The 24,888-nt window shown below is 50.3% G+C and overlaps 2 protein-coding genes across 2 annotated transcripts in view; one reads left to right on the top strand and one right to left on the bottom strand.

Annotated features, from left to right (window-relative positions):
* The window catches only part of CMTR1 (cap methyltransferase 1), a 50,402-nt gene extending 33,175 nt beyond the window's left edge, over positions 1 to 17,227 (top strand). Inside the window, exons 14-24 of the mRNA XM_021684702.1 lie at positions 5,936 to 5,992; positions 6,750 to 6,807; positions 7,306 to 7,374; positions 8,362 to 8,493; positions 9,556 to 9,678; positions 10,318 to 10,409; positions 11,226 to 11,294; positions 12,489 to 12,536; positions 13,356 to 13,468; positions 14,046 to 14,154; positions 14,976 to 17,227. Of these exons, the coding sequence (XP_021540377.1) occupies positions 5,936 to 5,992; positions 6,750 to 6,807; positions 7,306 to 7,374; positions 8,362 to 8,493; positions 9,556 to 9,678; positions 10,318 to 10,409; positions 11,226 to 11,294; positions 12,489 to 12,536; positions 13,356 to 13,468; positions 14,046 to 14,154; positions 14,976 to 15,108 (1,003 nt within the window). The 3' untranslated portion in view covers positions 15,109 to 17,227. The remainder of the gene's footprint in view (positions 1 to 5,935; positions 5,993 to 6,749; positions 6,808 to 7,305; positions 7,375 to 8,361; positions 8,494 to 9,555; positions 9,679 to 10,317; positions 10,410 to 11,225; positions 11,295 to 12,488; positions 12,537 to 13,355; positions 13,469 to 14,045; positions 14,155 to 14,975) is intronic.
* A 445-nt stretch (positions 17,228 to 17,672) lies between these two features.
* The window catches only part of CCDC167 (coiled-coil domain containing 167), a 17,637-nt gene continuing 10,421 nt past the window's right edge, over positions 17,673 to 24,888 (bottom strand). Inside the window, exons 2-4 of the mRNA XM_021684703.2 lie at positions 19,882 to 19,976; positions 19,634 to 19,686; positions 17,673 to 18,125 (exon numbers count right to left, since the gene is read on the bottom strand). Of these exons, the coding sequence (XP_021540378.1) occupies positions 18,022 to 18,125; positions 19,634 to 19,686; positions 19,882 to 19,976 (252 nt within the window). The 3' untranslated portion in view covers positions 17,673 to 18,021. The remainder of the gene's footprint in view (positions 18,126 to 19,633; positions 19,687 to 19,881; positions 19,977 to 24,888) is intronic.

The raw sequence follows: 24,888 nt of genomic DNA, 5'->3' as shown, positions 1-24,888 counted from the left end.
AATTTTTGTAGATACAAGGTAAGGGTCCAGCTTCATTCTTTTGCATGTAGATATCCAGTTCCCCAACCCACTTGTTGAAGTGACTGTTCTTTCCTCTTGGAATGGTCTTGGTACCCTTGTTGAAAATCATTTGATCATATATTTCTGGGCTCTTTATTCTGTTCCATTGGTCTCTATGTCTTTATGCCAGTACCACAGTTTTGATTACTCTAGCTTTGTAGTAATTTTGAAATGAGAAGGTGTGAGACCTTTAGTTTGTTTTTCTTTTTCAAGATTGTTTTGGCTGTGGGGCCCTTGAAATTCCGTAAGAATTTTAGGATGGGTTTTTCTGTTTTTGCAAAAATTGCCATTAGGATTTTGATAGGGATTGCATTGCATCTGTAGATTGCTTTGGGTAGTATTGTCATGTTAACAATATTGAGTCTTCCAGTCCATGATCAGAGGATGTCTTTCCATTCATTTATGTCTTTTTCCATTTTTGTCAGCAGTATTTTGTGGCTTTTAATGTACAAATCTTACACTTCTTTGATTTAATTTATTCCTAAGTATTTTATTCTTTTTGACACTATTGTAAATGGAGTTGTTTTCTTAATCCTTTTCAGATTGTTCATTATTAGTGTATAGAAATGACTGGTTTTTGTGTGTTGATTTTTGTATCCTGCAAGTTAGTCAAATCTGCCTATTATGATAGTTTTTGGTGGAATCTTAGGGTTTTTTGCATAAAAGGCTGTGAACTGAGATAATTTTACTTATTTTTCTTTCAGTTTGGATGAAATTTTTAAATTTTGATGACGAAATCTAATTTATCAGTTTTTTCTTTTGTTTGTGATTGATTTTTTTTCCCTAAATAGTCTTGGCCTAAAGTCATGAAAATATTTTCCTGTTTTCATCTAGAAGTTTCATTCATTTAGGTCTGTAGTCCACCTGAAATTAATTTTTGCATGTGGTATTATGATGGTAGGGGTCCAAGTTCTTTTTTTTCCTTAAAGATACTCCGTTCTAGCACCATTTGTTAAAAATACCTTCCTTTTTCCATTTAATTGCTTTGGCACTCTTGTTGAAAATTATTTGACTATATATGTGTGATTGATTATATCTAGAGCACTCTGTTCTGTTCTATCAATGTTGGTTTTTTTTTTTTAATTATTTATTTGCGAGAGAGAGAATGAGAGACAGAGAGAGCATGAGAGGGAGGAGGGTCAGAGGGAGAAGCAGACTCCCTGCTGAGCAGGGAGCCTGATGTGGGACTCGATCCCGGGACTCCAGGATCATGACCTGAGCTGAAGGCAGTCGCTTAACCAACTGAGCCACCCAGGCGCCCATGTTCTATCAATCTGTTTGTCTGTCCTTTGCCATATTCTCTTGATGACTGTACCTTGAAACAAGTTACCTTGAGGTCAGGTAGTGTATGTTCTCCAGCACTGATCTTCTTTTTCAAGACTGTTAGCTAGTCTAGGTTTTTTTTTTTTGGAAGTTCTGTGTAATTTTAGAATCAGTTTGTCAATTCCTACAAAAAGCCTGCTGGAGTTTTGATGGAGATTACATTGAATTTATGAATCAATTTGGCGAGAATTGACATCTTAACAAAATTGAACCTTCCCATCCATAAATAAAAAAATGGCCATTTATTTAGTTTCTTTAATGTCTCTCAGCAGAGTTTTATAGTTTTCAGTATAGAAGTCTTACACATCTTTTGCTAAATTTATCCCTAAGAATTTTGTGCATTTGGATGTAATGTAAGTAGTGTGTTTAAAATTTCATTTTCTAGTTCATTGCTAGTATGTGGAAATACAATTGATTTTTGTATACTGACTGTGTATCCTGTGGGAATGTTTAATTTATTGGTTCTATGAATTTGACTATTTCAGGTACCTTATATAATTGGAATCATGCAGTATTTGTCTTTCTTTGTCTGGTTTATTTCACTTAGCATGATGTCCCCAGTGTTCATTCATGTTGTCTCATGTTGCTTAATTTCTTTTTTTTTAAAGTCAGGATAATACTCCATTGTATGTAAAGGAGTGCCTTGTTGGTTCAGTCGGTAGAGTATGTGACTCTTGATCTTGGATTTGTGAGTTTGAGCCCTACATGTGGTGTGGAGTTTACTTAAGATAAAAAATTTGAAAAAATACTCCATCGTATGTATATTACCACATTTTCTTTATTCATCTGTCAGTGGACATTTAGTTTGTTTCTACATCTTGACTGTTGTGCATAGTGCTGCAGTGAACATGGGGATGCTGATATCTTTTCAAGATCCTGATTCCAGTTTTTTTTGGATAAATACTCACAAGTGGAATTGCTTGATCATATAGTAGCTCTGGTTTTTTTTTTTTTTTCTTTGTCTTATTGCACTAATTCCTCCAGTTTGATGTTGAATTGAAGTGATAAAAGCAGACAGCCTTGCCTTATTGTTGATTTTAAGTGTAAATTGTTTAATAAGTATGGTGTTGGTAGGTTTTTTTTAGAGTCCTTTATCAGGTTGGCAGAGTTTTATTCTATTTTGAGTTTGTTTAGAGTTTTTATCATGAATGGATGTTTAATTCTGTCAAATACTTTTTCTGTATCTATAGAAATTATGTTGTTTTTCTTTATTTCATTACAGTGAGTTACATTGAGTGATTTTCAAATGGTAAACAAATCTTGCGTTTTTGGATATGGTTTGATTATGTGTATCACTCTTATATATTGCTGTATTGATTTACTAATATTTTATTAAGTTGAGTCTGTTCATGAGGTATATTAGTCTCTAAATCTGTATTCTCTGTTATTCTTAATGAACTTTTATCATTATAAAATATTCTTCTTTATCTCTAGCAATACTCTTTGTCTTGAAATCTACCTTGTCTGGTATTAATATAGCCACATCAGCTTTCTTTTGCTTAGTATTTGTTTGGTTTGTCTTTTTATGTTACTTTATTTTCAACCTGTCTTTGTCTTTGTAAATAACGTATGCTTGGGTCTTACCTTCTTATCCAGTGTGACAGTCTCTGCCTTTTAATTAGAGTGTTTAGTATAGTTACATAGAATGTAATTATTGATATGTTTGGATTTAAATCCTCTATCTTGGTGGTTTGATTTCTGTTTATCCTGTCTTTTTTTTGTTTCTCTGTTCCTTCCTTTTTTGGGGGGAAAGTTTGTGTTTTTTAATAGTCTTTTATATCTCCTTGGGTTTTTTCTTTTTTATACCTTTTGTGTTATGTTTTCGCTGTTTTGGAGATTACAGTATGCATCTTTAATTTATCATGGTTTACCTTCAAAAAGTATTCTACTTCATGAACAATGTAAGAACCTTACCATAGTAAATATGCATTTACTTGCATATGCGTGTTCTTATTTCATAGAAACCCTACTTTACCTTGCTGTTATTTTAATTTTAAACTATAAAGTCCGTATTGTCTTTTAAAGAGACTTAAAGGTACAGGCATGTCTCAGAGATACTGTGGGTTTGGTTCTAGACCACCGCTGTAAGGTGAGTATTGCAATACAGCAAGACAGATTAATTTTTTTGTTTCTCAGTGCATATAAATTTATGTTTACATTATACTACAGTCTGTTAAGTGTGCAATAGCATGTACAAAAAGCAATATACAAATCTTAATTTAAAAATATGTTATTGCTAAATATGATAAGCATTGTCTGCACTTTCAGCGAGTTGTAATCTTTTTGCTGGTACAGGGTCTTGCCTCAGTGCTGATAGCTGCTAACTGATCAGGGTGGTGGTTACTGAAGGTTGGGGTGGCTGTGGCAATTTCTTAAAATAAGACAACAATTTCTAAAAATAAGACATTTGCCACATTGAATGACTCTTCTTTCGTGAACAGTTTCTCTGTGGCACGCAGTGTTGTTTGATAACATTTTACCAACAGAGCTTCTTTCAAAATTGGGAGTCAGTCCTCTCAAACCCTACCACTGCTTTATCAACTAAGTTTATGTAATATCCCAAATCCTTTGTTGTCATCTCAACAGTCTTCACAACCTCTTCACCGGGAGTAGATTCCTGCTCAAGAACTACTTTCTTTGCTTATCCATAAGAAGCAGCTCCTCATCTTTTAAAGTTTTATAACAATTCAGTCTGATCTCCAGGCTCCAAAGTTCGCTGATTGCACATCACCATAACAAATACAAAAATAATAATAAAAAGTTTGAAATATTGTGAGAATTACCAAAATGTGACATGGAGACATGACATGAGCAAATGCTGTTGGGAAAATGGCACCAATAGATCTGCTTGACACAGGGTTGGCACAAACCTGCCATTTGTTAAAAAAAAAAAAATGCATTATCTGTGAATTACAGTCATGTGAAGCGCAAAAAAATGAGGCATGCCTGTATTTGTACATTTAATTTTTTTTTTTTAAAGGTCCTTGATATTGACTAACCTATTTACCTGTTCTGTTGTTCTTCATTCCTTCTTGCAGAGCCAGGTTTCCATTTGGAATCATTTCCCTCTTGCCCAAAGAATTTCTTTTAGCCTATTTTTGTTGGGCAAGTGTTGCTGGAGTAATTCCTTCAGCTTTTGTCTTTTAAAAATGTATTTATTTCCCTTTCATCTTTTTTTTTTTAAAGATTTTATTTATTTATTTGAGAGAGAGAATGAGAGAGAGAGAGAGCATAAGAAGGGGGAGGGTCAGAGGGAGAAGCAGACTCCCTGCTGAGCAGGGAGTCCGATGCGGGACTCGATCCCAGGACTCCAGGATCATGACCTGAGCCGAAGGCAGTGGCTTAACCAACTGAGCCACTCAGGCGCCCCCCCTTTCATCTTTGAAGGATATTTTCATTGGATATAGAATTCGAGGTTGACTATGTTTCTATTTCAGGACTTGAAAGATAATGTTCCATTGTTCTCTGCCTTCCTTGTTTCTGATGAGAAGTCAGTCATTATTCTTACTGTTTTTATGCATGTTGTGTGTCCTGTTTCCTCTGACTGTTTTAAGATTTTCCCTTACTTTGTTTTCAGCATGTTGACTGTGATGTGTTTATATATGGTTTTCTTTGTATTGATTCTGCTTGGGATTCTCTGACATTGGATGTGTGGATTGATTTCATTTATCAGTTTGGGAAAATTCTTGGCTATTATCTTGTCAGTATTTTGTCCTAGTCTTTTTTCTGCTTCTGAGACTCTACTTATTTATGTTAAACCGTTTGCTATTGTCCTGTAGAGCTTCAGTGCTGGTGTGTTTTTTCACTTTTTTCTCGTGTTTCAGTCCCCAGGTTCACGGATTCTTTCCTCTACTGTTTTCAGTCTGCTGTTAAGCCCATCAAAATCATTCTTCATCTCTAATATTATATATTTCTAGAATCTTTGTTTTCTGGAAGTGTGGTTTCTTCATCTCTGCTGAAATTCTCTATTTTGCGTGCACATTGTACATCTTTTCTGGTAGATCCTTTAACATGGTTTTCAGTTAGTGGTCCTGTCTGATAATTCTAACATTCGGACCATTTTCTGGATCTTGTGCTGTTGGATTGTTTCCCCTCTTGCTAGTTGCTCACATTTTCTTGCTTTATCACATGTCACATACTTTTTTATTTAATGCCAGGCATTGTGTGTAAAAGAACATTGGGGATTAAAGTAGAAAGGGCAGCTGTTAGTATAGGGTTTAGTCTGCAGTTGAACTGGGTCTGGATTTTGTTGCTTTATTTAGAATTAGTTCACTACTGCTTTCAAATTTTTAAGGATGGGATCAGAACCTTCCTTTTAGCAGGACCTGGGAGCTGAGTGTCTGGAGGGTTTGACTCAATTCTGCTTTATTGTAAGCAGGCCCCATGTAACTGTACCTTGGGGTGTGGTCAAGGGAGTTCTCTTTCAGGGCTCCAGCCCTTCTCCCCCAAATATAGATAGCACTGCTCTGGCTGAACTCTTTTTTGATGCCTTTTGGCTGTCTTTTTTGGTAATCCTGAAATTAAATCCTTTTTCCCCCCCCCCCCCCTCTAGCCACTGTAGTCTGCAGATCAAAGCTCTGGCCAAAATCCATGCGTTTGTTCAAGACACGTAAGTGTTGCCCACTCCCCAGAATTCGTCTACTTCAAGGAAAGATCTTTTTATTTTGCTCTAAGATCTTTGTTTATTTCATTTCAACAAACGTTTTAAAACATCTACTCTTTTATCTTCTACTCTGCTGTGGTCTGTGAAGCATGCCAGAAAAGTATATGGCATGAACCTTGCCTTCAAAGACGTTGTGTTTGTGTTTGTGTTTGGGCAGAGAAGAGTAACCCAGGAAAAGGATACAGGAAGAGTTAGTAGTAGTGCATCAGAGGATGTAGAGTGGCATAGTATGAATAGAATACATAATGTTGAGGGGACATGGAGTAAAGAGTGATCAAGAGAGGGGAGATAGGACTGGTCAAGGAAAACCAACCCTCTGGTAGGGGGTGAGCATAAACTGAGTCAGCTTTCTGGGACATAGTGACATCCACTGGGATGGACTTAATGTGGCCTCTCTCAGCAGAGGAGGAGCCAGAACATGCTGATGGGTAATTGAGAGAAGGCTGTGTGGGGAATTCTGGCATCCAGGGTGTGATCAGGAGGGTAGTCTCCCTTCCCTTTGTGGTGGGAAGGGGAGGTCACCCCACTTTGTGTACCTCTGAGCTCCCATCTTTAAGGGGCAGAGCCGTGTGAGTGTTGTTAGTATCCTGAGCTGATGGCAGTGTGTGCACACACATGTTTACTCATGTGGGCTTCCTCTCTCTGGGGTTCTGAGGGGTTCACCTCTTGGAGGTTTTAATCACTGTTGGCTTCATTTTCTCAGGACCCTGAGTGAGCCTCGGCAGGCAGAGATCCGGAAAGAGTGCCTTCGACTTTGGGGGGTGAGCATCTCCCCAGCCCCTTGTTGCTCCAGGGCAGGGAGGCTGTAGAGAAGAATGGATTGACCAACCCTGTCACCCTAGGGTCTCCCCTCGTGTGAACACGTCTGCCTGTCCTTACGGTGTTCCAGAGCCGGCCGGCTCAGCATCATCAGGAGTTACCTTTTTGGCCCTTTCACTGTCCGTGTGGTCCCGCAATTGGGTCAGAAAGGGCAAGGGTGGTGGGTGCCCAGGCCTCATTTTGCTGCTGGGGCTCTGTACAGCAACACTGCCCACAGAGAGCCCCAGAGAGAGGGAAGTGGCCTTTGTGGTGTGCACCCCAGGGCCCGAAGTGGGGCAGTGGCTGGATTACCCACCTCCATCTCCTGCTTTCTAGCCCCCTTTGTTAGGTGCCATTGCCTCTACCCCCGTCTGGACCTATCCCCTCGCCTGCATATGCTCACAGACAGCCTTCATGGAAAGTGCATTTGAAAATCAAAGCTCGTTGCTGTCTCCTTTCAGATCCCAGACCAGGCTCGAGTTGCTCCTTCTTCCTCAGACCCCAAATCTAAGTTCTTTGAGCTAATCCAGGTAAGTTTGGTATCTGGGGAAAATAAAAAGTTAGAGAGGCCTAACTTTAGATGTGGAAGGTATTGCTGAGATCCCCAGATGCCTGGCCTCCAGAGGGTTTGTGCAGGCACCTCCTGGGCTCTGAGGGACTAGGCTGAGGCCACCATAGGTGGGAGCCTTTGGTGTAGGGTGTTGAGTTCCCCAAAAGCCCATCGGGTTGCCTGAAGATTCTTGTCCTGAGATGTGATGTGCTCAGCATTCCCACTTGCCCGAAGGGTGGGGTTGGCTACCACTCCCTGGCAAGTTCAGGATCGCATGAAATTTGCCTGCAGGGGAGACAATGAAGTGTGGGATGATCTTAGGCAGGGGAGCTGGGCAGAGGGCCAAGAGGGGCTGTTGGGAGCTCCACAGTGGGGCTGGCCTAACCCTAGATTCCCTGTTCTGTTTCTGGTGAGCTGGTCCCTGGAATTCTGCTCTGTTTTTTTCTGCCACCTGACTTCCAGCTTTTCTCTGGGCTTATTTAAATCTGGCTCAGATCATGGGCCATTGTGCTGGTTTTGTGGGGTCAAGGACTGGAGAATGTGGTTCAAGATGACCTTGAAAGAGTAGCACATGTACATTTTTCTAAATGGGGTGGAGAGGTCACTTAACTGCTCTCAAACCAACTACTGATGAGTCCTCGCCTTCAGTTTTATTGAAGGGGTGGCTTTTATATTCAGGTGACATTTCCTTATGGCTCTGGTAAATTGATCTGTACTCAGGGACTCTGTGTTCTTTCCCTTCCCAGCCTGTCCTAATAGGTCCTAAAGGACCACTCCAAGCAGATGGAATTAGATCCCAGTTAGCGCATGGTTAGGTAGAGCAGGGGTGCAGGGGGGCATGTTTCAGAGAGCCAGTGCTTCCTGTCCCTCGCTTCTCCCAGCCGCCCCCACCCCCATACAGGCACCTCTCCTGAGCACCTGTCCGTTCCCCCAACCCAGCCGTGTTTTCTCTGACCCGGGGCTGCAGGGCACTGAGATTGACATCTTCAGTTATAAGCCCACACTGCTCACCTCCAAAACCCTGGAGAAGATCCGCCCAGTGCTTGACTACCGCTGCATGGTGTCTGGCAGTGAGCAGAAGTTCCTCATTGGCCTGGGGGTAAGTCTGCCGCTGGCTTCCCATCTAGTAGTTGGGGTGTAGAACCTTGGTCTAGGTCTGTGGGAGTCTGGACAGCTGCCTGCCACACTTGGTGCATGTTCTCTTGGCACCAAGGAGCTGGGGCTTTGACCCCAGGGAAGGTATTTCTTAAAGCTTCACTTCCTTTCTTCCTCTGAGTTAGCCAAGTGTCATTCATCCGTTCAGTTTTTAATTTATTCACATATTTGCTTACTCATCTCTGTGCATTGCTAAAGGGAACACTGCTTCTTTTCTTATGATATTAAGCTTCCTAGGCTAGCAGGATGGTCAGCAGGCTAATGTGGCTTAAATCCATGCAGCCATTTCTTTGCAACACCATCCCTTGTCATCCTGTCTTGCTCTGGAGCCCTTGGAGTCTAAGATAAGGGAAAGCCTTGTCAATTTTTTTTTTTCTTTTTCTTTGCGAGAGAGAGGGGGAAGAGGGGGAGGGAGGGAGAGAATCCTAAGCAGGCTCCACACCCAGGACTGAGCCCAACGATCTCACGGCGCTGAGATCATGACCTGAGCCGAAACTGAGAGTTGGATGCTTAACTGACTGAGCCCCCCAGGCGCCCCGAGCCTTGGCAATTCTGTATCTTAATTAGGTAAAGTCATCATTACCCTTTCTTTCCATTCTGCTTTGTTTCTCTGTGTAACTTTATCTCTGCTCCCTCACTTACTTTGTGTTCTCTCACACTTGATCTTTTTCTCTTTTTACTTTCTGCCCCCCCACACCCCCACCAACTCACTGGACCCTTCTGTAAGCTCACCTCAGAGATACATACACCAAGCTTGATCTTTCCTGACGGCCACTCATCGTGGACTTAGGCCTTTTGAGTGGTGCCCTGGGCCTGCTCCCTCCCCCCAGGACCACCAGATCCCTGTTGCTGAAGCATAACTGGCTAATCTCTCCTGGACATTTTCTTCTGACATTTCCCAGCCCCATCAGCTTTTAGCTGCCAACTAAAAGCCCTTTTGAGAACTGAGGCTCTCACCCCTCCATCTCCATACCTGCCTGATGGGGCCCTTTCTCTCTGCCCATAGAAGTCTCAGATTTACACATGGGATGGCCGCCAGTCAGACCGCTGGGTCAAGCTGGACCTGAAGACAGAGCTACCCCGGGATACTCTGCTGTCTGTGGAGATCGTCCATGAGCTGAAAGGGGAGGTCAGAGGTGGTTCTGCTCACGTGTTCTGGCCCTGCTGGCTAAGCTTTATAGCTAAGCTCCCCCCTCAGTTAACTGGGTTATGTTGTATGTGGTGCTTCACAGGGCGCAGAGCTGGGGAAAGGCTTTGTAATGATTCCTCCTCCTCGAGTAGTTGCTCTAAACCATGATATGTTCAGGTAGGAAGGACCATAGTCCGCATGTGTGTAAGAGGGGATCTCGATCATCTCCGGGCAGCGAGGGCCCTAGTGGGCCTGCTGGGTCGTTTTTAGCTGCTGGTGATGTTTTTACCGGGATCCCTTGCGCGTTGGCTGTTACAGCTATACACGTGACTTTCAGAATGCTTAGTGGGGACAGTTGACAAGATTGGGAAGCTAGGCTCCGGCTGGAGCGCCATGGCGGCCGCCTCTCCCTGGGTTCCAGGGGGCTTGTCACCCAAAGCTTCAGATCTCTGCCTGCTCAGAAGTCTGGGCCAGTGTGGTGCTGAGGATGAGCTGGGGAGGTGGGGCAAGAGAGATATCCTGTGTTTGGAGTCCTTCCCTTCTCTGGCTATAGGTAGAATGGAGGCCAGCACGCCATGGTGGGCAGTGTGGGCCCTAGGCCAGTGCCTGGCAGGGTGGGCAGTGTACTTGTCCTTCTAGGGGAAGGCCCAGCGGAAGATTAGTGCCATCCACATCCTCGATGTCCTCGTGCTCAACGGCAGTGACGTGCGGGAGCAGCACTTTAACCAGCGGTTTGACCTGGGCCCTGGGTAGGGAGGGCGGGGTAGACCAGGGCAACTCTGGCAGCAGCCTCTGGGGCTTGGCCCCTCACCTAGGCCTTCCTTGCCTAAGATAGCCTTAGTTTCCCTTGCCCACCCATTGGCTGGTTCCAGGGGCAGGGAGAGGAATTAATGGCACTGCAGAGTGTGCTAGGGCGTGGGCCTTGATGGCCATGGATACCAGCACATTCCATTTTGCCACAGCTGTTCAGATCAGAAGTGATGTTTGTGTTAAGGTTGAGCAGGACAATAACCTTATAGAGAGAGGAAGGGTCTCTAAAGAACATGCCTTAAGCATGGGTAGTCCCGTTTCTGTCAGTTCATCTGGATCCCTCTTGTTTGTGGATGGCTGCCTGATCAGTTGTTGGGGGGGGAGGGGACACAAAGGAGGGACATCTGACACTGCTGTGTTGCTGCCGTCACTCCTAAGGCGGTTCTGTGGGGTGTGCTGTGGTATTGGTGGTTGGGGTGCGCAGACACCTACACTAAAGACGATACTTGAGGTTGTAGTGGAGGGGACTGGACACACCTCGACGCACACTTTGGGAAAGCCTCCCAGGACAGAGCGAACGGGGTGTCCGAATCCAGAGAGAGGGTGGGCCTGCAAAGGACGGCAGTGGAGAAGGGAGGGGTGGGCTGCCTGTGGGTGCTGGGGGTGCCGGGGGTGCTGGGGGTGGGAGCTGCGCGCTTGCCAGTGCTCCTTCACGGCTGCCGTGGAAAGGCCCTGGGGGCAGGGGTGCTAGTCGAGGCGCCTTTGCTTGCCTCTGAGAGCCTCTGTTTGAACTGTAGAATTCAGCTTGCTGAGAAATTTGTGAAAGCTGTTTCCAAGCCCAGTCGGCCTGACATGAATCCCATCAGGTGAGCACATGGTCTCTGCCTTCCAAACCCCCGTTCCCCATTGCTGCTCTGTGGCCAGCGCCGGCTTCCCTGTCCTGTGGGGGATGGGAGAGCTCAGTAGAGGGGACCAGGCAAGGCTGGCTTTAGATACGACTACCCTTGGTGAGTGTGAATTGTTGGGGAGGGGGGGTTGCTAGGATAGGGGTCTCCGCCCCAGAGTCTCTCCCCATCCTGCCTGTCCCAGTGGGCCAACCTCCAGAGGAGGGATTCATTCCTAGCGGTTAAGGTGTCCCCGTTTAAGATGCACGTGCTCCTGAGGGTGCTCACACACCTTGTGAATCGCACGCTTTCGCTCCAATGTCATTAGCTTATCACCTGGCCTTTTCATTTTTTTTTCAGGTAAGAAAAGGGTGCTAAGGGAATGGGAGTTTTTGAACATGAAAAAGAAAGTTTGTTGCCATGTTAGGTAGTGTGAAAGTTCTAGGCCCCCGAGGGAGGAGAGGAGGATGAGGACAGTCAGGGAGCCGACAGATGGAGAACAGACTTTCCAGGCTGCGCCCAGGTCAGAGGTTATTACCTTTGGGGCTTCATATGACTAGAGACTGAGGTGTCTGTTTACACTTTATGTAAAATCCCCTGTCTGCCAGGTCCTGAGGGCCACCGTCCAGGGACCCTCCCTGTGTTGCTGGTGGTCTGGTTGCTGGGGTCCCTGGGGACCTTACCCAGTAGCAGTTCCAAAGACGTATTCAAGGGCCCCCAGAGGTGGGGGAGCCCTGCGCCCTGGGTAGGGGTTCCCCTGCCCCCTATGGTAAAAGGCTTGTTAGAACTGCTTGGAAGTAACTCTGCTACAGGAAGCCCTAAAATCCAAGGCGACAGACCTGGGCATGAGCATTGACCTTGGTGCTTCTGCTCATGGCGATGGGGGAGGGGATCTGGGGTGGGAATGCTGGCAGAGACAGCTTCGTCTGCCTGACCTTGCCCCCTCGCCCTTCTTCCATAACCATGGTTGTGCTCCCCAGTTGCCCGTAGCTCTGAGCTCGGGGCATGTGTGTGAGGGACAGCAGTGAGCCAGGCTGGGGGCCCTCGGGGGTACAGGGGCCCGAAGCAGAGGACAGGCACCGCCTCCTGCCTCCCAGCTGCTGCCGGACAAGACCGTCCACCCCCGCCCCCAGCCCCCAGGAAGCCTTTGTCCTCTCTCTGTCCCTCTGCACACAGGGTGAAGGAGGTGTACAGGCTGGAGGAGATGGAGAAGATTTTTGTTAGGTGAGTGACTCTGCCTTAGCTCAGGATTTGGAGGAGTCGGGGTGGGGGTGCAGCAGTGTTCTTTTTTTTCAGCGATGGGTTGGGGGGAGGCCCTGGCAGGCTGCCTCTGAGCCCACTGCTGCAGCCAAGAGCCCCCCGGCTGAGAGCTGATTTAGCAGCCTGGCAGGAGGGGAGCAGGGCGGGTGTGCGGCAGGCAGAAGCAGAAGCACGGGCTCATCGATGCTGTAAGAGTTCCGATTGTCCCTGTGAGGGGCAAAGCAGTAAGCCGCTCGAGATGCTGTAAATCCCAGCTCCCGGTGCGGACGGAGAGATTGAGCCTGGAGGGCGCAGGGGGCAGAACTGCTTCCTCGTAGCCTTAGTGCTGTGCGGGGTGCTACAGTCTGTCGGTCTCGTGGTGGCCGGAGCTGGGCCAGGTCTGCGGGGGCTCGTGTTAACTCCTTAGTGGCCACTGCAATGCCTTTGGTGGTGGACTGAAGGCCCAGTGGCACCTCTGGTCTCAGACTGTACCCTTGCTGGTGTCACCCTGAAACCCCCGACAGCAGCAGCACAGCAGGGCCGTCTGTCACTTTCCTGCCTCCACTGCTTGGTGGAGAGTTCAGAGCCCGAGTCTTACATCCAGCTCGGCACAGGCTCCCTTGCCGTGTGGCCCGGAACAGCTCCCATCTCTGCCTCAGTTTCTTCCGTTGAGCGGAGATAAAACGCTGTGGGTGGTGAGATTTTGGTATTAGCCAGTGACTAACGTGAGGGCGTGCTCGCCCTCTCGCTCACTCTCTCATGTACGTACTCCCACTTCGTGTTTACTCATCTCGGGGCAATCAGGTTGGAAATGAAGATCATCAAGGGCTCCAGTGGCACTCCGAAGCTCAGCTACACAGGGCGGGATGACCGGCACTTTGTGCCCACGGGCCTCTACATCGTCAGGACAGTGAATGGTAGGTGATAAGGGATGGTTCCCTGCCCTTTCCCGCGGCCGGGATGCCTGGCCCAGAGCCAAAAGCTGCCTGCTGAGGGGCAGAGCGGCCAGCCTGGCATTTCTTGGAGGTGTATTTTGGAGGGGTGGGGACTGTGTTTCCCCCTGGGGATTGGGTTGGGGCTGGGGAGAGAGGAGCCCAATTGGTCTGTGCACAGATGGTGTCCTCATGGCAGGAAAAGGGTGTTCTCAGGGGGGCAGCAGCAGTTCCAGAGTCAAGCTTGGCCATTTCTTCCTTGGTCCCGTCCCTTTTTCCTCAGTGCCCTCTGGTTAACAGAGCCCTTGCTTTGCCGGGCTCCCAGAGTTGTCACCCTGGTGGCAAGTTGGCAGGACTGGGGTGGGGTTGCTGAGAAGTAATTATCTTAGTTGTCCTCCTTGAGCCTCTTTGGGCTGGTGATCGAGGTTGCATCCTCACAGGCTTTTTGGGAGAGGGGAATGGAAGAACAGGAGTGCAGGAAGACACACCCCTATGTTGGTCTGCCCCTGTCCCCCATGAATGATGGATATCCTTTATGACCTTTCCCTCTTCTTTCTGTCAGAGCCGTGGACTATGGGATTCAGCAAAAGCTTCAAGAGGAAGTTCTTCTACAACAAGAAAACCAAGATCTCTACCTTTGACCTCCCTGCAGACTCCATTGCCCCATTTCAGTAAGTGGCCCTCCTCTGTGCCTTCCCCCTCTGCAGCATCAGGTGCTCCTGCCAGGATACCAGCCTTCTTGGGGCACACCCCAAGTCCTGAGAAAGATGGCTGCCCAAGCAGGGGCTCCCCTGAGCATGGGCCGGGCTCCTCCCAAGGGTGGGGATGTGGCCCCCTTCTGGGTAGAGTCTCAGTGAGAGGCAAGGGATGCCAGGACCTGCTCTGATGGTTGGCGATCCTCAGTGGGCAGGGCCTCATCCAGGCAGGGCATCTGCCCCTTGGAGCAGCCACTGCTTACGTGACTTTCCGGTACTGGCCTGATGGTGGGAACATACTGAGGGCCTGCAGCCCTGCCCCTTGGGACTCAAGGTCCTAGTCATTCCTCATGAGGACCCAGTGTCCATTTGCCAGATTGTTAGTCCTAGGTTTTGACAGTAGCCAGCAGCTCTAATGTGCCTATAATTAGCCACTGACACTAGTATTCTGTCGCCACACTAATACTGTTTTACTAAAGCAGCACAGACAGATAAACCAGGAATATCAGTAATTGTAGGAATCCAGTTGGACACAATTAGCAGCAGCAGCTCTTTGTTGGGAAAAGCTGGTTCCGGAAGTCAGGAAAGAGGAGCTGGGGCCTACTGGGTACCTTTGGGCCGCCAGAGGGAAGACCCTCCCCTGGAGTCAAATGCTCCCCCCCTCCAACACCCCCACACGACCCGACTCTGAAGAACCAACCCTCTAAATCACGGTCGCCGGGGCTGGGGTGGTGATCTCTTGGTCCTGCTCCACCTGGGTACAGCCCTCTGACCTCCTTTCTCTTCCTTCTCCCCAGCATCTGCTACTATGGCAGGCTCTTCTGGGAGTGGGGGGATGGCATCCGTGTGCATGACTCCCAGAAGCCCCAGGACCCAGACAAGCTGTCCAAGGAAGATGTCCTCTCGTTCATCCAGACACACAGCGCCTGAGGGCGTGGGGATGCCCACCCCTGCCGAATGACCTGTCGTTCTCTGAGTCAGGGCGCTCTGCCTGGGGCTCACAGTACTGGTTTTTTCCCCTTCAAGGAGAGGGACTGGGGAGCGTAGTCACTGCAGCCTGGCCATAAGGGGTGGGTGGTCTCTCCCTTCTCCCTGAAGAACTCAGTCAGGGGCCTTCAGAGGACTCTCACGTTCCTTCTGGGACACCTTTTGAACTTCCCTCCCCGGAGACCTGCCTGCCAGGGCTCAGCCTGAGGATGTTGCTCCTACAGCGGTTTGAGGTCAGGGCCCAGGGAGCGTGCGGCCAGTGGAGGACGTGTCAGAGAACAGCAGGGCCTTGGCTCTGCCCTTCTCTCTTGTAGACTCACTTTTCTGAGTTCCATGCACTGCCCCGAGGGCGGCCATGCTCCTGCGCTGCCCAGCTTTTTATTGGGCCGACCCTAAGTGGGTGTAGGCCAGGGGCAGCTGCTGTACAAATCAAGGTTTTGTTTCTTTGAACTTGCTCTGTTTTGATGTCAAGTTGGAGAAGATTTTGTCTGCTGCCCTGACCCCTGTCCTGGTCTTCCCTGGAGTTCTTCTCAGCCGGACCTCTGACAGTCCCGCAGGCCGGGAAGGGAGGCTTGTGGGCCACACATCCCTGACACTGCATCATGACACAGGTAGTGTCTTGGCAGTGGGTGTGACTGCCTCCTGGGGTTGTAGAGCCTTCCTGGGCCCCATCCCCTTTTGATCTGAACCTTGGGCAGCTCTAGAGGAGGAAGCAGCCTTGAAGACCTGCCTTTTTCTATGCCCCAGAGCAGTGGCCCCCTGGCGACACAGGGTACCTCTGGGGTTGGGTCACACCTGGGCCTTTGGCAACCATGGCTCCCCCATTTGCCACAGCTACCTTGCTAACCCCTCCCTTCGTTTTTCTTGCCCAATAGGAAGTACAGTCACTTTGTTTGTCCTTCTGTGGTCACTCCATTTCCTCTGTCTTGGCAGAGGGGGAAGAGGGGAAGCTGGGCAGTAGCTCTGGGTGGGGGAGGGCAGCTGTGGTTGTTTTTAATGGGAAATACCTCTCAGAGATGCTCCTAGGGGCTCCCTAGAGCCCCATCCCAGTGCTGGGCTGGTTTCCATGGAGATAGGGCACTGAGACTCCCTGTGAGGTTGGAACTGTACCTGGGGGGAGGGTCTCCAGCCAGCATCCAGCCCCTCCCTCCCCCCAGGTTGGCGGCAGCACCGCTGAGAAAGCTGTATTTCCACCCACTTCTGGGTATATCAGTGTGTCTTGCAGAATCTTGGATCATTAAAGATAAACATATTTTTAATGCCTGTGTGGCTCTGTGCTGGGGCTATTGCTATTTGTCCTTGGTGCTGTGTGGCCTGGGATTGGCTTGGATGAAACCGCTTGGGCTGGAGAAGTGGGGGAAGCTGTGCTTAAGAAGAGGGGGGAAAGCAGGTTGGTTTACTCAGAACCTGTGCAAGTTCCTGGGCCCCGCAGGCCCTGCTGCTTGCTTCCGGAGAGGGGCCCTGGAAGAGTCCAGAAATTACGCAGCTCCTGTTGGAAGCAGGGACTGGAGAATGAATGAACCGACAGTCCAGTGGGGCAGGGAGGCACCTTCCCCCCTCCACATAAATCACACGGCTCACTCCATGGTGGCACTGTGACAATCCAGGATCAGTCTGTGACTAAAATAACAGAGGCGTCAGACCAATTAGTGTCACTAGACCGCAGGAAGAGAGGGAGGGAGAGATGGTTTCACTGACCCCTGGCAGCCTCCCCTCCCGTCTGGGTCTGCACGGGGGGTGCTGGGGGGCTGGGCTCGGGGTGAGGCGTGCAGGTACCAATGGCACGTCCCTCTCGGCTCAGGGCTAGAGCTTCTCCACCAGCTCTGCAGCTCTGGTGCTGGCCTCCCACAGCCTGCCTCCGCTTGGCTCCTTCCTTCACCCTGGCCCCAAGCGTCCTTCCTTGATGTCTCACAGCCTTAGCTTCCGGGGTAACGCCTTTCCTCGTTTTCACTTTCTTAATTGGTAGAGTCTCCATGCCAAGCCCTACTGTGCTCTGCCTTGCTCCAGCCTCCCACTCCTGACCCTCCTGGTCCTGGTGCTGGGAGCAGAGTTGGTGGGAGGGTAAGTGTTTGCTGCTCTGGGCCCCCGCTCCGGTCGGCCCTGCCCCTACGGCTTCTCCCAGCGAGCCCTGCCTGATTTACTGGCCACTGTCACCGTAAGTCTGTCTGGTAATTGCCGTGGTTCTTGCTGCCCACTCCCTCTGCCAGGCCTCACCAGCCCTGTTTGCCTCTTGAAGATGGATTAACTCTGTGCTCCCGTGGGACCTCCACGTGACCACTTCAAGTCCCCAGTCACCTTCTGTGCGCAGGCTGCATTTTTTCTGCCATAATTAACAGGCAGTGGTACTGATTGGAGGGCAAGACAGCGTGTTTGGGGGGCGGTGGACAGGTGGTGCCATGCCCAAGCCCTGGAAATGGCTCCCAGAATAGTTTTGGCTTTAAAAATGCTTTCTGTTGTCTTAAGCTGGGGACTCACCTTCGCAGTGCCCTGTCCCCCATCCTGAGTTCTAAGCCAAGCATTTCCCCTTGAACATTTTCCTTGATTCCTGAGTGCCACCCCCACTGCCCTCCAGCTGCAGTCAGACCATGACATTTACTCAGCAGACGGGAGCAGCCTGGCTGTTCTTTATTGCCTTTCCCTTGGGCTGAGGGAGGAACCAGCACACAGTCCTTCTGGAGACCCAGGCCCCACAGCAGAACCAGGAGGCGAGAGGGAATGGGCTGACAGGAGGCCCTGCTCCAGTGTCTGGGCTGGGGAGAAATGCTCCTGTACCTTGGTTGTCTTGAGGCTTATGGCCTGGTTGGTGGTGACCAGGGGGCCAAGGGGAAGCCTGTGCAGACTGGAGAAATCTCAGGCTCACATGGTCCAGTAGGTGTAGATGAGGGTCAGGAGAATGAAGATGGCCACAGACAGCAGCATGTTTTTCCGGTTCTCCTGCCGAAGCAACTTTAGCTCCTTCTCTGGGAGAAAACAGGGTGGTGAACAGGTAGTTGGGGCCCCTCTGCTACTCTCCTCTGCCTCACCTCTCTGGCAAATGGGTGTACATGCTGTTGAGAGCAGAGGTGTTCCCGCCCAGCTTCTCTACTTCCTTATCCACAAAAATGACTGTCCTCCTTGATCTGCCCAGATTCTCACCACCTTTTGGCTACAGATCCTGGCCCAAAGGAATCCCATCACCCAATGCTGCTCAACCATTTTTCTTCAAACGCAGTGGAAGTTGAGGATGGAGTTTGTGAGGGGGTCATCAAAAAGGCCACACCTGATAACCAAGCTAGGTGTTGGCATGGCATCACCAGGTGAGTCCTCTGGCCTGTCACTGCCGGTGGGGGGTGGGCGTGGGGTGCTTCATGGTACTCATCCTTGCAGGGGGTCTCATCTGGCCAACTAGAAACTCAGGGCAGCTGGGACTTTTTAGGCCCGACACTGGAGTAGGTACAGGGTGGGGCCACGCCATGGGTGCTTCCGGTCTTGCCCCCTGCTGGACACCCAGCTAAGCAGGAACCAGCGACGCTAGAAGGCAGGAGTGCCCACAAGGTGGTTGGGCTCACCTCTAGAGAAAGCCAGTCCTATTGTATGGCCACAGGGCATCCATTCATCCCCTTGTGTGACATGCAGGTGGGCGGTACTGCTACCCCTCAGGTAAACTGAGGGCTGGTGCTGCGATTGTAAAAATTGCTAGCCTTGAGACAGAACGGATATCCCTTCCCTACTTGTGTGGACGGGCAGGTACCTGTAAATCAGCTCTAGGCAGGCCAGACTGGGGCCCAGGTAGAGGTGTGTGTGCACACATGTGCTGTGCTTACAGTGTTGATTCAAACTCGTCCCTCTGGGACATTCCCCATCATGTGGACTGTTCTGGGGCTGATTCTTAGCAGGTCTGCTGTCTCAGCGGGAGAACAAAACCGAGAAGTCTGAGGAACCTCTGCAGACCATCTTCCTCTCAGGCTGGCTGGGGCAGGGTTGGGGTAGGGCTGGTAGTAGCCGCCCTCCGGCTCTGCCCCCAGCGCCCAGAAGGTGGCAGCATTGCTCCACCCACATAGCCCCTCCTTCACCTCTAGGGTTTTCCTAGAATGGAGTGTGAGGTGGGAGGGGAGAGAGGGGCGGGGGAGGACAGATCTCCCAAGTCTGGGTGGATGTGAGAGTCTCTTCTGGACCTGACTACAACCATTCCCCTTCATCCCACAGAGGAAGAACAGACCCATAGGCCTCTCCATCTCCCCTGGAACAAAGGAACAAACCTGCTCTTCCAGGCTTACAGTGGGTTCCTATAGTCTTGGCAGAGGAGTAGCAGGGGGCAGAGGAGTTGGGGGGGGCAGAGGGGGTGGGAGTGGGTTGTGGGGTAGGGGGGCGGCTCCCTCCCAAAGAACCCTCTTGATCCCCCATGACCTGGTGGGCTCCCTGGGCTGTCTGTCCCCTCCTGACCCTGGGACTGGAGGATGGGGCTGGTAAAGGAAGGGAACTTTCTTACCGTAGTTGGAGGCTTTGCTCATCAGGTGGTTTTTCTCCTTCTCCAGAGACTTCCTGTGAGGGGAGAAGGAGTATTATGGCTCAAGCCCTTTTCCGTCCTGAGGGGCAGCTGACACACGGGGGCAGGATGGACGAGGGGAACAAGGGATCTCCCGTGGCAAGGGGTAGGGTGATGGAAGCTCAGGGCCAGGGCCCCAGGATAAATATGAGGGGCTGGGGGAAGGCGGGAGTCCCGGGCAGACACATTACCTGGCCTCTGGGCTCAGCTCCGCCCCATAGAGCCTGGAGTTTACAGCCTCCAAGTCTCTGCGACACTGCGACAGCTTCTCCTCCAGCCCATCGATCTGAAACATACGGCACAGCCAGCAGATAAAGATGGGTGACAGAGCCTTAAAACTGCCAAAACAGTTGGGATCCTGGGATGGGGAGGAAGGAGCCTCTAGGAGTCTTCTTGGACAGCGCCCTGCCTCCCCTGGCCCTGGCCCTGGCCCCCCAGCCGCTTTGTTTCGCACAGTGGAAACAGCTCGCTCAGCGGCCCTACCCCTCTGGACCAAGCCTGGGTTGGGGACAGACAGGAGCAGTCCCTCAGGCAGCCCTGTCTCCCCAGCACACGCCCCAGCTGCGCCGGCTACACAGGCCTAGCCTAGGATGCAATGAGGGGCTGCCTTTCCTCAGCGCTCCACACACGTGGGGGATGGGGGGATTAGATGTCTAGGGGACAAAAAGCAGAGGTATTTTTTGCATTGACACACTTCTTAAGGTAGTCTTAAGTTGCTAAGATATGTATTTTCCCATGAGAATCAATAAAAATCACTGAGTGTAAAAAAACAAACCAACCACAGCTCAAAAGCTTCTTTCTTTCTGACTTGGTTCTTGTGCAAAAACATTATCAAGGCAGCTGTAACTTGTAGGGCAAAATAGCTAAGCTCCTCAAAGGCTGGCTGCCAAAGGTATCAGTTTTCCCATTTGTTCTGATTATAGTTTCAGAGCTGTGTTCTTGGGCAAACAACGTGAGTTGTGGGAAAATATTTTGTATAATAGTGGACTGGATCGTCCAAACCTGGTTCCTGGTATCATACATGTGGCTTTGAAAGTTCCTCTGTCTCCAGGTGTCTGTCTCATCGGCCACCTCTCTGGGCCTGGGTCTGTTCCAGTATCTCTGCCCTGTTGGCAGAAGCCCAGATTTTGGTGGGTGGGAAGGTTCAGAGGGCCTTGTGTCCCTCATGGCAGCTGAGTGAATACTGCTTCAGGTCCTGGGGATGCTTGATTCTCCATCTGACTTCACTTACTCTCACCACATCCCTGGGAGGAATAGCAAATATGACCTCTACTTCACAAATGGGAGCCTGGGATCCCCAAAGGGAATGACTTTTCTGAGACAGACTGGAGTACCTCTCTCCTCACTGGCCTCAGCCAGTTCTTTATCCAGTCCCTTCCAGAAAGGCCCCTGTGGAGACGGTAATCAATGATTTCAAGTGCAGATCCCAGAGTCCCAGGCGGCTGTTCTGGGGCCCGTGTCAGGAGAGATGCACTTGAAGCCTTCTGCCCCTCTCCCTGGCCAGCACCTACCCAGACACTTCTGGGTCGGCCACTGTGCCTTGTCCCATGCCTGCCCCAAATGACACACCATCTAGTCCCTTCCCTACAGCCTCATCTGGCTGCCAACTCCAGGTGCAGAAGCAGGGCCCTGTGGGAGGGAGCAACTGAGGAGCCCTGAGTTGACTGCCTGGTTAATTGTACCGTTTCTCTGCTAACTGGCACCAAAGATAGGACTGTCCTGGGGAACAGCCTCAGCAAGGAGCTGGGGCCTGTGCCTGGGGATAGTAACAGCCTGATGTGATGGTCAGTGGGGTGGGATGAGAAGAGCAGGTGCTTCAGGCCACCACATGGTCCACTTGTCATAGCAGCACGCTCAGCCCAGCCCCTGGGGACCGTGCCACCCCATGGTGTAGAAACCACAGGCAGGGCACCAAATTCCACACTAGGTCCCAAAGCTTACCTCCTCCACAAGGCCTTCTCTGCTCCCCTCGGCTGGAGAGGTACCACATCCTCCCCTTGGCAGATGAACCAGGCCTTCTCTCCTAAGGCTGACAGCACACTAGGTCATCCCAGCTAGGAGCGTCCTACCTCACCTTCCTAGACTCTGGGACCCCTAGGGCCTATGGTGTAAACTCGTAGCCCAGGGATCGAGTGTCACCCAGATTGGCCCATTCCACTTGTGTGACTGCCTGGCTCCTAAGGATGCCTGACTTTGTAGCTCCTATCCTAGAATGGTGGCCATCAGTCTCTCCTTTGTGGTCACCGCAAGGCCTGGCCTGCTGCAGTCTGTGTGTGTAGCCATGGAGGAATGACTCAGGTTGGACATGGATGGGGCTGAGGAGCTAGGGACAGATCTAGACCTCACGTAGCAACTCGAGCCTGAAACCCTCCCTTAGTGCCCAAAGCTCGAAGAAGCTAGGAGAAACAACTATACTTGCACACAGATTATGTGCTTTGTGGATAACCCAGTGCAAATCTTTAGTCCTAGGTTAGATTTTTTCCTGCAGCCCCTTGGGCCAAGTCCTAGTTCACATGTCATTCTGGGGAGAAGCAGCTTGGGGATTTCCATCCCTAAACACCTCTGGAAGGCTACCAGGTGCCCAGACAAGTGGTAATTGGCCCAGAACAAGGCTGGGAACTCATGCTAAGCAAAATCTTTAAATTGAGGTTGGCAAACCACAAGTGGCCAAGCCAATCTGCCTTCGTGCTCTGGGCAGGGCCTGCGGAGCGGGCAGTCGGAGGCCTTTATCTGAACAAGCCCAATTTATCTGCAGTTCCACTGAATATCCCCACTTTCATTTACCACTTTTTAATGAGGCTTAAACGGACGAACACAAATCAAGGTTTTAGGGACTCAAGTTCTAACCTCCCTCTATGAATATTTATGTCCTGCTGACAGCTCTGATTCCCTTCTAAATAGCAAGTTCCCCTTTTTGTAACCCAGCTGCTTGATGTGGGCTGAGTGAGGGGAGGCTGAGACTGTCAGGAAGCTCTTCAATAGGCCACAAACCCGTCCTCAGAAGGTGACCCCGCTGGCAGTCAAACACCCTGCAGCAGAAGCTGGCTCTTGAGCAGCTATAATAATGGGTGCAAAGATTCAGAGTGACCTGGCTGCGGCAGGGAGGGAAGGTCAGGATGCATCTTTTAGTTGTGACTGGGGTCAGAAGTGGTGCCTACAGAGTGGGGCTGGCTCAAGATGGGCCAGAAATGGGGGAGAGGACCCAGAAAGTGGGCCTTAAAGGCAGCCCCACCGTGGGTTTTCAGTCAACTCTCGATGGCATGCATGTGGATTATGCACTTCGCAGATTCCTCAGTGCAAATCTATAGTCCTTGGGTAGCTTTCTCTCAGCCGCGAGGCTAAAGGCAATAGAGGACAATATAGCCAGGACAGGAGAGAGGGCACAGGGTTAGGACCAGAATAAGAAGACAAATGTGAGGAAGATTCTAAAAACATAGGGTCAGAGCTGGGCAAGCAGTTCGGAGCCCAGTGCCCAGAAGCCTGAAATTGTGGGTCCTGAGAAGTGTGGTAATGAGAGGATGGGCTGTAATCGGGTGCCTCAGCTTGCTGCTCACTTGCCCTCTAAAGGACTTCCTTAATTCTATGCCTCATTTTATTCATGTGTAAAATGAAGTTAATGTTTCATATTTCAAAAAGTTGTGAGGATGCTATGAGGCGGTATGTGTAAGGTGCTTAGAACAGTGCTGAACACACTCATAGTAATTATGAGTTAAGTAAGTGTGTGCTGTCATTATTAGCAAAGGATGGTTTTCACTGGTTCTTTGGGGAACAGAAAGAAAAGTGAGTTAATGTGAGGTTAGAGTAAGCGAAGGAGACGAGTGGGGGTGTGTGATGGAGAGGAATCTCCACTCATCACTGGCTGGCAGCAGCGGCAAGGAGAGACCATCTAGCTGGGATATGGCCATCCTGAGTCTATGGAGGGGTTCAGCAGTGGGGTTGGAGGGGTAGGGGGCCCGCAGGGTAGCCTATCAGAACAGCACTGCCTCTGAAGTTAGCTGGCTCAGAACACAGCATGCTGGGAACCTCATGTTCCTGCCTGGGGATGAAGCTGGGTTGGGCTCGGCTCCGGAGCCAGCACCAACTTGCTGAGGCTGCGCCTGGTGGCACCCGACGATGAGGTCCGGAGCAGTGTCTAAGGGCAGACAGACTCAGTGCAGTCTGCGTGTGAATGGGCATCTGAGGAGACACGGAATGGCAGGCGGGGCCTGGCAGATGGAGACCATGTTTACCCACACCGTGGCTCTGCAGGGAGCAGGAATGTGAAGCCCCAGGACTAAGGCAGAAAGAGGCCCCACCAAAGAGACTAGACCAACTCTAGCAGGAAGAGAAGGTTACACTCTGGAGGCCACAGAGGCTCCCAGGACTCCTGCCCAACAGGCTGGATACAGGGTCAACAGGCAGAAGAGTGTGGCTGGCCCAAGAGTGGCTCAGGTGCGGAGACTTTCCTGGAGCCATCGGGGGCAGCACTGCCGGCCGAGACCATCCGCGGCAAAGCGCTAACAGCCGGGGTGGGGACTGAGCTGAGGCACTCATTCAGGCATAGTGTGGGAGCGAGAGTGGCTACCCCCAATGTAAAGTTACAGTACAACATATCCGCGCATTACATGTGTATTCAGGAGACCAAGTGTCCCGTTTTTATACAGGGACAAAGGACACCACGTCTCTTGGAGATGATGGTGAGCAGGTGAAGCATGGCTGCAAAGGGACACAAGAAGTCAGAAAGGTGGTGGTGTGAGCTCTCTACCAGTTAGCAAACTGTGCCTTCTGGCACTTCACACACAGTTGAGGGCTTGGTAGGTGTGAAAACGCACGTGCCGTGGTTCAGGGGACCGAGAGGTAGGTGGTGAGTGTGCAGGGTGTCCTGGTAGGACAGCTGGTTCTTCACCCCGAGCCCAGACCATGGGGACTGCTGGTCTGAGCCCAGAAAGGAAGACGCAGAGTGGGAGGGAAAAAGTATATAAGGCAGAGAGTGGGAAGGAGCTGAAGGTCCCAGAGGAGGCCCTGGATCGGGGATCCAGGAAGTCTGCACTCCATCAGGAAAGGCCCACAAGTGATTCTACCGCACACAGGATGAGACCCGCTGCCTTTCTGTCCCACGCATGGACTGGGCAATCAGAGCCTGGAGCCTGGTGGGCGGCTTTGAGAGTGGGCAGAAGAGCAGGCTCAGTGAGAAATTTAGGACCAAGGGTTCTCCGGGG

Source organism: Neomonachus schauinslandi, chromosome 8, assembly GCF_002201575.2.
Source record: "Neomonachus schauinslandi chromosome 8, ASM220157v2, whole genome shotgun sequence".
In the NCBI taxonomy this organism is placed as follows: Eukaryota; Metazoa; Chordata; class Mammalia; order Carnivora; family Phocidae; genus Neomonachus; species Neomonachus schauinslandi.
This window is presented reverse-complemented; position numbering and strand designations above follow the sequence as displayed.